The following is a 12,466-nucleotide window of genomic DNA, read 5'->3' on the forward strand; positions in this document are numbered from 1 at the left end:
TTTTCCCATAGAAAAGGAAAATTTCTAGCAATCTCAAAGGTGAAGAGAAGACTTAAATATTTGTCTGCATTCTCTGCAAAAAATTTGCTCAAGCATAGCAACTGAAAGACCGCAGTTTCTATCTATTAGTATAAATTCTCTAGAGCATTGTGATACAAATTCTACTTGCACTGGTCATACTTCACTAAGCAATTTTTTTTTTAACCTGAAACTGATATGATGAGCTGCTCTGGCTGGGGTTATCACAAGGTACCAAACATCAAAACAAAGAACCCCTAACTGAGTGCAAAAATAAGAGAAATTAGAACTGAGAGCAATGGCCTGGGACAAACAAGTAGGTCGGAAACTAGAGCTGAAATCTAGTGAAAAAGAGAAAAGGATTTGGGATTTAGGTCCAAATATGGAGCAAAAATGACTGGGAGGTCAGCAAGATCAGAGTGAAAATCAGGAAAAGAGACAGAAGTAGTGTGCTGGGAATGGAAGCTTTTGGGTTAAGAAATACTAATTCTGTAATTTCTTAATTTGCAAACCTAATGATATTGGGATATAGGATACCTACATATGTTCTAAATACATGCACATGTTTGTGTACACACAGTGTATAAAGAGGAAGGAAATATGTGCAGCATCATGTGCTGCACATCTGACTCATTCGAATTGGAAATGGTTCTAGGAAACTGGGGTGTAGGACAACTGAATATCACTCTGCAGCTATATCTCCTCCTCACAGGCAGGGCGATACACCAAATACAGATGTAAGGGCATCAGGAGCAATGCCCAGAGCTTAAAAGGAACTAATAATCAGTCCTAACGAGAACATGCACTTTTTCGATAGATCCGGGCAGTCTGTGGGCCTGCAAAGTGTTGCTAGGAATTGCCTCGTGGGTGAGCTGTGGGCAGAGGAATTGACTGTGCAGGGGTTTGAAGTTGCTGCTTTCTCTTCCCCCATTACGCCACTAGCAGGTGCAAAGCTTTCTTCTCAATAAAACTAGAGGCCATAATCACCTCTGTTCTTCCCAAGTGCAGCAGCAGCTTTCTGGATGAGGCCAAGGATTCCCTATGGAGACACTGATACGGAGGAATTGCTGCACGCAGGCAGGAAATTGTGAGCCTGCCAGCAGTGGCGTGGGTCTCTGTACTGACTGCCTCTTCAGAGATCAGGTCTGGTGTGGGGGCAAGCTATGTTTACATGTCAGCTTTGCCTGCTCTTGTCAGCTCTTGTTTGTTTGGGATAGAGAGATTCGGGGGCAGGCAGCACAGGGACCACCACCACTGACTAGTTCCCAATCACCAGGCAGCCTACAATAATCTCCTTCCACGAGAGACTAAAGCGTTTCAAGGTCGAGGTTAGTGAAATGGAGAGAACCGGTAAGACGGTGAAAATTTATTTTGCCACATTTCCAGGACACAATAAGGAACGGTGGGGAATTAAGAAAGATTGTTATAAACTCCCAGTAATTGTAGCTCAACACTATCCCCTTTCAACTCTTCCTTTTAGCCACGAGACCTCTTAGTTCAGGATAGAGAAACAAGGTCCAGGGAATCCTCCAACCCTTCCTGCTTTCCAAGACTCCCATAGGACTGACTGCAGGTTATGTTCAGAGTGCAATAGGCAGTGCAATGATTTGTTAAGATGGAAAAATGAAACATGGAAAGATAACATGTCTTTTCCAAGGCCACCCTAAATGCTTTCAGCAGAGACAGAAACCAAGCTCCGTTCTCCTGGGTCCCAGCTGAGAGGTTTAACCCTAAGACACTCATTCCTCTTGCCTAGTGACAAGCCAGGATGGATTGGACAAATTCTATCGCTCTGAAACACTGCAGAAAGCAGTGTTGGCCAGCACCGCAACTATTCCTGCAGACCCTAAGCACAGCTTCTCCTGCCCTAAAGGGCCTAGAAACCCACATTTAAAACTATTGCTTATTCCTCTTTGCTGTGCATAATGAGGATTTGTGTACTACAGGTTTCCAGTAATGGGGATTTATCACAACCAAGGCCTGACTTGCAGGATGTCAATGGAATAACAAGTCCATCCCTACCTCTTCTCTGTGTTCTCCAACATACACAGCTAACTGAACTTTTATCATCTCCTCCTGGCAGCCATCAGTGCTACAGAAAACTGTGCTGATCTAATGAGTAGCACTCATCAAACATTAACTCTGAGGTATGCAATACTGCCTATCTCAGGCTACCTAAGTATCTTCTTGAGGTCACTCAAGGCTCTGTAGTGACCTAAGGTCTATCCAAACTTTGGACTATACCGAGTAGCTCTTTTTGGCTGGAAAATTATTTTTGACTGTACTCTAACCACTTTGCTGTTCTGACAGAAAGTTAGCTGCATCCATTGCTAAATCCCATTCAATACTCCCACTCTGACTGACAGAAATACCTGGAGACTCTTCACATGACTGTCAATAGAAATATTACAGTTTCATACCATTATCAGTGTTCACAGCACAGATAAAACCATTCTGGAAATTAACTTCTGGGTGCACAGAGGAACACCTCATTAAAGCTCAGTATCTCAGCCATGATTTAATCCGTTTTGTTCCTTTTCATGCTGGCTGAAAGCCCCGACTACAAGGGTAGGTGAAACTGTTGCCTTGAAAAGCTCTGAGGTTGGTTACCATGTGCTCCAGGGGAAGGGGAGTCAGCATTTGATTGCCTTCCTTTGTGAAGTGTGTCATATTGTTACACATTCCTTCCTGCCTGCCTCCCTTCACACCCCAAACTAGATACATCACAAGGCACCAGTATCAGCCATGCTGGGCTCCATGCCAGGAGAACTAATGAAGTGGTGTAATAGCTCACATGGAAGCCTAGTGATTGGCACCATACTTAAAATGCATCTGCAAGGCAGGAGATCATAGTGCTGCTGCTGTGTTCTGTTTATTACAGGCACATCTCTTCTGTGCCATTGATTTCTTTATTAGCGCGTACTGATGCTGCAATGTGGGCCTGACTCTGCTTGAACCATGGAGATTTGAATTCCAGCACTGCTAAAGGACAAGTAGGCTCCCTTTGAGACTCTAGACCTAGACAACAGAGCCCTCTGCTAACGAGAACTGTAACCCCACTGAGAGGTCCCCTAAGAGCTTGAAGGATCCTGCAGGGCAATAGGAGATTGGGTTCTTTCTTATTTTTATTGGTTTTTATCAGGAAAGGAAAGCAGAAGATTTTCTTTAACGTGTATAGAGACTTTGTAATAACTGCACTGAGGACTTCATTTCCCAGTGGAGAGAGGCTTGAAAGAAGCTGTGACAATGTGCAGACTCATAGCTCCTTGCTTCTCATCTGTGCTCTTAAGAGTTCAAATCTTGACTTGGCACAGAGACAGAAGGAACTGGTGGGCCTCAGTGTATTCATCAACTAGCATCTGATCACATCAAGAACTTCAAACAATGTTTCAATCCCTTATTCAAGGCTTGGAAAATGGAAGTGGTACAGCTCAGGACTGAGAGGCAGTGGCTGGGCTGCACAGGGAACTAGGATGGCTCCATGTCTGCCCTGAGCTGCCTTGGCACCAAGTATAGACTGGAAAAACATGGACTGCAACAGGCTGAGGCTGGCATCATCTGATTCCCACTACCCAGGGCCTGGAAGCGTAGGTCTGTAGGGGAAGAGGTGCAAGCCTGCCGGCACCGGCTGTAACTCCAATCACAGAACTCACAACCATTCAGGCATAGCTACAAGCTGGGTAGCAGCCAGCAGCAGCCGCCCCTGCAAGCCACTCTGGCCACAGCAGCCCTCCACCCGGCTTCACAGGGCGCCATGGCATAGCAGTGCTGCCAGCATGCACTGCCAGCTGTGCCCCAGCCGTGGCATTGCCAGCTACCCCGGAAAGTCCTCAGAAGCTCTTGCTAGCAACTGAATTAACCTAGAAATGTTTCTAGACCACCCCTGCAATATTTCTCCAGTCTCCTAGGTATCTGTGTCATGTCTTGCTTCTAACTGCCAAGGACCCCACTGCCTCCCTGCTAATCCTGCATGTGAGCCAGCAGCCAAGCAGCATGGAGCAGTAACAGAGATGCAAGCAGGCAGCCTCAACACAACATGCAAACTCCCGTCGCAATTCCTTACATTCTTTTTTTCCTCCTCAGTCATTAACACTTTTAAGGCCTCTTTTAAAATACCATCACTATTGCTTTCAGTTTCTAAATAATATACAGTCAGTGCAAGTGAACACAAGCCAACATTTGCAGATAAATTCAAACTTGAATGCTTCCACTTTTATATCCACATGTGACAATGTCAGAGGCCTGTTCTTCAGTGTTAAGCACTTAAAAAAAAACCTTTTAGCTATCTTATACACTATATGCATAATATAACAATATATTATTTTACTGGGAAATAATGGTGCACGGTAAGTCTACAGGCCTCCATCAAAACTCCTACTGTAGACAACCTTTATGTCTGGAATCCATCACTGATTTTGCAATAATTCTGAGACACTCACCCACAACTGGTTTCTAACAAGCTGTCCCCAACCTGCAGTGACGCCATCCCAAAATCTGCTATCCGGATGTTGTTCTTTTCATCCAACAGTAGGTTTTCTGGTTTTAAATCCCTGTGGCTGTAAAGGAAGGATCAAAATGTGAGTTAAATTATCCAGGACATACTTCCCACTCCACAACTTGTTCTTTATCCAGCATAGTTTCCAACCTTTTATATTTTAATTGCCTTCATTTTTCTTCCTGTCCCAGACAGGAGATTATACATATCCAAGATCCAATCTTTGCAATACTTCAGATCATTTGCCAAATGTCCATTCCTGTTGTATTTGAGGCTTAAGCCTGTGGCACCCTAGTAAAGAACGAGCAGCTTCACCTCTATGATACCAATCCAAGCTGAAGGACAGATTGCAGGAAGTAGCTAGGAGAAGAATTTCATCTTGGATTTAAAGCTGATATGCTCTATCATATACCAGTTCATTAAAGCAGGAGAGAACATCATCAATACATTCTGTCAACAACAGGAAACAAAATGACTGCTATCCAGAGGCAAAAAACTTAGTGTAAGCATTACCCCGTAAAACTCCTATTAGGTGTTGCTTAAATAGACATACGGCTTTGAAATCATTTCAGGCAATGACCTCTGATGGAGAAATCACTCAAACTCAACATTGCCTATAACTGAGGGTGTCAACAGCGTCCTTTTCCTCCTTTCAGTCAAAGCGTGACTCTCTTCCTATTTGCCAACATGGAAACAGCCAGACAGTTGCAACCTTTAGGATGGCAACTCCTGCTTTACATCAGAAGTAGCATACATTGTCTAATTTATTAATCTTCATTATGCACTGCCAAGACCACCGTGCATCTCCCTCTCCTTCTCTGAATTCAGGTGAACAGTTTTATACAACTGTTACTTTTTGAAGGTTTTTTTTTTTCCAGAGACAAAAGCCTTGCTCAAAATTTGTGATGATTTTGCCTTTTTTGCTATTTATTTGCAACTCTTCAAGAGTCACGAAGATGAGGAAGCACTTTAAAACCAGGCAGACTGAAAAAGAAACTTGTCTATTTTTTTCTGCTTATGAGTAAGCAAAATGTGTCTGATGTTTTGTTGATGAAAGGTCCAAATCTGAGAACTCAATTTTTTTCTAGATCCAGCCACTAGTTCAGGTACCCAGCCAGAACAGAAATCTGTGGGAAAATGCCAACTGATGACATGTGTGAGCGTTAGACAAACAACAGCCATTTGCAACAGTGGTTCACTCAAAACAGTTACCCTGACTATAAACTGAATTCAGTACAAGACCCAGTATTAGGATAATCTAGTGCAATGACTAGAATTCAACCTTCTGCCATCTCTTCTTGACTTTACAAGTTGTAAATCTAGCATTCCTCACGTACACAAGTGTAACTCTACCTTTACCTCCCTGTAAGGGTAGTCATTCTCTATCCTCCCACAGAAATGTAAGAATCATGACAATGTCTTGGAAATTATCCCCTCAGATATAAACAGAAGTTTGGAACAATCAATTTGAGACAACTTCTAAATAACGTAGGCCAACTTTAGGCAAAACCAAAGTATGCTGTAGCAGGACACCTGGGGAATGTAACAGATATCTTTAACGGAGACTTCCAGCAAAATAGCACATGTTCAAAACAGATATAGGTCATTTACCTTATCACATTGAATCCTACGATTCCTTCCCCCTCTCTTTTTTAAAGTGTATATTATGATCTCCATTTTTGTATAACATGATGAATCCTGCATGTTAAAGCTGCCATGTGTCTTGTTAACAAAGGACAAACAGTAATACTTGAGCAGAATGATTCAGAACTGTGAATATTTTTATCTGAGAAAGCAAAAGGTGCTTTATAAAATCTGTCTTTCTCATAGCAATCAAAGTTTCGGTATAACAGAAGACAGAAGACTTATCTGCCATGGAATAAATACCAAGATAGTCATACCTATTTGACAAAAAGTTGGAGATAAGTGACAAGCAAATATTCCAAAGACAGTGAATGAACAGTTAATGGTCAGGACAAAAGAACTCCTGAATGCCATTATCAAGGACAGCAGCCTCTGACAAATGCTAAATTGTCAACATCTGCCAAATCTGAACAAGTCCCAGCCCCAGCAGCGAAATGGAGTAAAGAGCCCACAGTCCTGAGGCAAGCCAGGGAGGCTGGACACTAATGAGACAGTAGTGCAAAATGTAATCTTTCCTCCAGCTGCCATGCTGGACAGTTCCAATCTTACAACTAGTTTTGTTAACTAGGTGCTGGGAAGACTTAATCAACTGGGAGGATGCATTCTAGTGACCAGGACATGGTAGCAAGTTCCCGGTAAAGCAAGAGGTGCTTGTTTGATGCTAGGTAACAAGAAATGTCCCCAAAGCTCAGGCTGAGTGTGTATCCTTCTGCTGCAGGTAGTTTTTCAATGGCTGTAGTTGCTTTCCAGTCTCAGTGACTACGCTCAACCAATTGCTCATCAGATATTTGGTGCAGAAGCTGAGGGTACTGCTGACTGTGCCTGTTACTTTGTTCATGAAGAGCAGCACTGGCTGAAATCATACATGTTTGTTCCATAGCAGGCATGTTGCTGACTCAGAAAGACTGAAATTCTTTGCTGATTCCAAAATTGCTTATCTTTTTCTGGGGAGAGGGAAGAGATCTTCTTCTCAGCGGTGGTGGCTCCTCTCTTCGCCCATTCAGCCTGTAGCTTGGTAGCTGGCAAAGTCAGGAAGGAAGCCAACTAATGCCAGGGTACAGACAGTTTCTTTAGGAACTCTGCCAACATTAATATCTCACTTCAAAATTACCACTATGGATTTTGCTTTTGATTTTAGCTGAGAGAGCCAGTGATCCATGCACAGCATGACCTAAACATAGGAAGTTCAAATGCATTTCTCCAACATGGATGCCTGTCCATTAAAAAACATTTCATGTTACTTCAAGAAAACGGTGCAGCAAAAGGAAATGCAAAAATGCTACCCTTCCACGCCTCAAAGCTACAGACCTTTGCAGACCTGCCACAGGCTGTGGTTGGAGAAGAACATATATGTACCCTGAACCAGCTGCTCTCCCCGCCTGCTGAGAGACAGTGAAAGAGCATGGGCAACAGCACTGAAAATGGGTACAGTGATCACCAAGGCAGGGAGTTTCTTTCTCCCTACGCTATCTTGTCTTCTCATCAAGTGGGATCCACAACACAGACATTTTTAGGTTTGAGCTTAAGGGATGGTCAAGTGGAAACATGAGGTTCCTGTAAAGTGGCAAATACTTTTCTCTGTGTATTTCACTGGAGGGCACAGGAAGAGAGACAGGAAAGGAGGGACCATCAACCACACTCCAGATGCGGAGTAGGTTTTAACGTCCTGCATTGTGCGATGTCTTTTCATGAAGAATCCACCTACCTGGGCTGATGCCCATCTGTATGCTGAGGTCCTGACCCCATTTTACAGACAGCATTTTGAAAGCCTGAAAGCCTGAATTGGGATCTACAGGACTGGGACAATATGTGTGAAAGGAATTCCGGAATGGTAACTGACCTCAAAGCTCCCCCCTCCCTCCCCAGACATTCACCAAAACAGTATCAAGGAAAATTATCAGCTCTTCCCTCCATGCCAGTCCACTCAGCAGAGGGGAGAGTGAGGACTCTGTCAAAAAGCTATGTATTTATTGCTGACTTGAACAGGACAATAAAATAAAAGATCTATCATAGATTAGTTCTGCATCTTTTCTGTCTCTTCCACATCCTTCTTTCAACACAATTCCTAGTGCCAGGATATGGATGGCTACCATAGGAATTTCACAGCAGCCATGAATGTTTTTCTGTATTGCGGCAGGACCTGCAGACCCCACTCTGAGACCAGTGTGCCAGTGCAACCAGGCATTTACCCAAAAGACAGTTCTCTGCCTCAGGTGAAAATTTTTGTCTAGCTGGGACATTTCTCTGCTCTCCATCTTAGGACCCCTTTATATCCAGGGAGGCAGCATCCTGGGGACAGAACTAAGGCCAGGAGCCTGGACCAGAATAGGAGAACTCCCATCACTGTCATTGGGAATGAGAGTTTCTCTCTGCATTTGCACTTCCCAACTTTGTAATGCCAGCTTTTCAAATGCCAGAAGCAAGGCAGAGGAGCATATGGGAATAGGGAAGGCTTGTTATGAATTACCTAAGAGCCCAGCAGCCCGGACAGGCTCATGCATTCGTATTTGGAAAGAATTCTCTTGTGCCAGAATGAACAAAACAAAACATAACAAAAATCCCACTATATGTGGTAATTACTTGGCATTAATGGAACATTGCAGAGTAAATGCATTTAATTTGGTCCCACTCCAGCTGATCTCTCTGGCTCTCCATGTCTTATATGACCGCATCAACTCCTCTCTCTGCAGGTGAGCAGAGGACTCGTTACCCTTTCATTGTTCTACAGGCTCCAGCGCTGTAGGGGCTTTACCACATGGCTGGAAAATCAAAATAGGAGAAAGCAGCTTCTTTCAGTAACAAACAGTGCAAACTTTCCTATTGAGCCCTGCATATGCTGAGAAGGAATATCAAAGAGAAATGCAGCACAGCCCTGCAGAAAAAAGCCCATGTATTTCTGATCCAGGTGGAAACGGACTGCCCAGAGCTTCTCAGCCGAGACAATGGTGTAAGAAGTCGGCCCACGAACCTGCATAGAGAAGTCTTTCAAAAGGAGAGTTAAGTGAAAGGGAGGCATTAAACAAGCCAAGCCAGGGAAATCACACTCACTCAGACACTTTGCAACATTCCTTTCTTAAAAAGCTCTACAGTTCCTTCGTAGCGTCTGAGAGAGAGGGCTGCAGAAAAATGGGTACAAACCTTGGAGGTGGTGCAAAATTGCTTGCTTTCTGGTTTTGCTACTCAAACTGCTCCTCTAGCTCCCTCCATTGCCCGTCTAGTCTGTCTCTTGCTCTTAGAATATCCCCGTATCTGTATTACGGGCAATTGCTGCATATGTAAAAGGGAGAGGTAAAGCAGACACCTGCTTGCTGCCACCTAGGCCTGGCAGGTGATGTTTGGTGTAGACACAGACTTAGGATACTAGATTCAAAGAACCTATGTCACCTGGCACAACATGATGAAATAACCCATTATTTTAAAGTGATTTTTGAGCTGAAACATTCGTATCAGTTTCTATGACAACACGTTGTAGGTCACAGATTTCTAAACCAAGAAACCTCCTAATTGGAGTAGTTAAAAGTCATTTGTAATAATCAAATTGTTGGCTACTTTGCAAATGCTTTTCTTACTGACCCCAAGCTCCCAGCAGGGCTAAACCACAGAATAATTTTTCTGCAATATGTCTCTTAAAAATGTCCAGCACAAGCTCAATGTGATGCAAATAATTTATCAGTAATAATTAATAGTAGTAGAGAAGCAATACTTTTAACTTTTATAAGCAGAAAATGCCTTTCATCTTATTTTTCGCATGCTTCTGGAAACGAGATTTGAATGTGTAACTTTATCTACAGAAGAATCTTTGTTTAGAGTCATGGTTGCTATGCTCAAATTTAGCAAGTTTTAACAGAATTCTATAGAACAAGTAAATATAGTTGTGGCTAGGAAAAACATCAAGAGTCCTGAAGAAGGGCTTGCGTGCCTAAAACACTGTCTGTTCTTCTGCAATTATTTCTGCTGATCATTCTCCTGATTATTTCTGCTTATTTCTGCTGATACATTGCCACTCCCTACAAACTTTGCTTCAAAACTTATTTTTATACACTCCAAAGCCAGAACAGACTGTCAGATCTGATCACCACTATTATACTTGCCAAAGAATGTCACCTGGTTATCCCTACAATGAGATATGCCATTTTTGTGTCTCCAGCAGATTATATAAAAGAAATAAAACTTAAAAATATGTGCCCTTTGACTTTAGCTGAGCTGGTTATTTCACCTTTGGCACTGCTGCTGCCGTACTTGATTAGTTTTCTCCAGTTTGCCATACAAGGGAAATCTGAAAATTCTTGACTTTTTAGAGGGAGTCTCAATCACAAATTTGAGATGTCTGGATTTGGGCAATTACTGGAAAATCTCAGCTTTCATCAGGGGGAAAATATATCTTTCTAATTCCTGATGTTATGAAAGAAAATTTGAAAGCTGAAAGACTAAAGGACCACAGGAAAAGCAATACCAACCAGTATTATTGAATTCCAGAGTTCCTACACCGATTTCACATTTGGAGGCCTTCAGTCATGACTTGAATGTGTCCAGCTGCTGTAATCTTAGGTATTCAATAGATTATCCTGGCAGAACACTGTAACATTACTTCTTACAAATGAAGCAAGGCAAAGCAAGAGTCACTGGAAGGGTGGCACTATCTGACAGGACAGATTTCTCATGACACTTGGCATTCTGTGGCTTTCTCCATTTCTTGTGGATGTCCCAGGTCTCTCCCTAAGATTGTACCGCCTTTATTGAAAGGGTTCTGCAGCTCCAGCCTGCAGGAATCTCACCACAGATTTTGGTACTACTGCTGTGAAATCCTGGAGCGTTATCTTATAAATAGCCTTCCCCTCCTCACCCCAACCCCACGCTGCTGGCGAGAACACAAGGCAAACTCAAACAAAGCTCTCGTTCATCGCCGTAGCCCCTCCAAGTCGCACACCCCTGTGCACACGCAGACACACTTCAGCAGGAGTGCTGTGCGTACTCGAGCAGGCACAGCCCCAGGCAATGAAAGGAGAAAAGGCCCTCATAATTGTCATTTATCAATATTCATCAAGAACCTGCCTTAACCCCTCTTGTGCATGCTCGGGGGGAAAAAAAAGAAATCTAACCAAAATAAAAATAAAATGAAATAATAATCTTGCTGCTCATTACCGCAGGGGATTTCCTCTCAATGTCACCACCGCCCTGTGCAGTAATTGGCATTATCTGTTATCGCCGAAGCCGTAATAAGGTTTGCCACAGGGCACCTTCTCTAATCATATTTTTATTTGTCAGCTCGTGTGATGCAGACGCCGAACGCGAGGCTTGGCCAGAGCGAAAGCCCCAGCCGCACAAATCGCGAGCGCGGCCAATGGCAGCCGGGGCCGGTGATGTCAGCCGCAGCCGAGGCGGCGCGGGGCGCGAGGCCTCCCGCTTCCCCCTGCAGCACCCCCCTCCCTCCCGCCGGCCGCCAGCACCCGCCCAGGCAAGGCGGAATTTGCGACCCAGCCGGCCGCCCGCTCCTACGCTGTTTCGCGCAGTAAATAGCGCTGGCGCCGAGTGAGCTGCGACGACGCAGGCTGCTCCTGAGCGGCGGGCGGCTTGGCGCAGCCAGCTGAGGCAGCCTGGAGGCCCTGGGTTTAAGAGAGCCGACCCCCGGCACTTGCTTCGCGGCAGCTCAGTTACAAATAAATAAATAAAATCATTTCCCAGGCTAGTCGGGTGTTGCCCCCGCGCGCCCAGGTCCCGTGGCTGCCCGGGCGCTGCCGCGCGGCGCAGAGGCCGCGGCGCGCGCGGGAAGAGCCGCAGCAGGAGCAGGAGCGCGGCGGCACCCAGCCGGCCGCTCGGCAAAGCGCCGGGGCAGCGCGCACGGGCGGCTTGCGGGGTCCCGCGCAGCGCCGCCTGCACGTCGCTGGCGCAGCCCCGTGCTACGCTGCCCAGCAGGGTCCCCCGGGAAACCGCAAGGGGCTACACACGAGCTTTTCCCCATGTCCAACCTTATCCCAACCTCCCTCAGTGACTGTACCTGCGAGCGAGGCACCTCCGCCCTTCCTCTGCACTCTCCATTAAATAAAATGGCACGAGCAGAAAGCTCATGCTGTTTTAACAGCCAAACAGACAGACACAAGCTCAAAGTGCATTTTGCGTACTTGTCTGAAAACGCCTCCTCAGACACCGGTGATCTCTGCCCACAGCAGCAGCAGAAGCCTTTTACTGATGGGAGCCCTGGGGAATCCTTTCGGATTCTTTGATCCGGGAATCCTGCGGCATCGACACACTGTGAGCAGGGAAGGCTGAATGCGATAATGTACTGCTGTAAAAGCCAGCCACAGATATTTC

At 44.9% G+C, this 12,466-nt stretch overlaps 1 protein-coding gene across 1 annotated transcript in view; it reads right to left on the reverse strand.

Moving 5' to 3' along the window:
* Positions 1-12,466, reverse strand: part of BRSK2 (BR serine/threonine kinase 2) — a 310,485-nt gene that overhangs the window by 77,798 nt on the left and 220,221 nt on the right. The window contains exon 5 of the mRNA XM_062576596.1: positions 4,458-4,574. Coding sequence (XP_062432580.1) covers positions 4,458-4,574 — 117 coding nt within the window. The remainder of the gene's footprint in view (positions 1-4,457; positions 4,575-12,466) is intronic.

This window comes from Rhea pennata, chromosome 5, assembly GCF_028389875.1.
Source record: "Rhea pennata isolate bPtePen1 chromosome 5, bPtePen1.pri, whole genome shotgun sequence".
Lineage (NCBI taxonomy): Eukaryota > Metazoa > Chordata > Aves > Rheiformes > Rheidae > Rhea > Rhea pennata.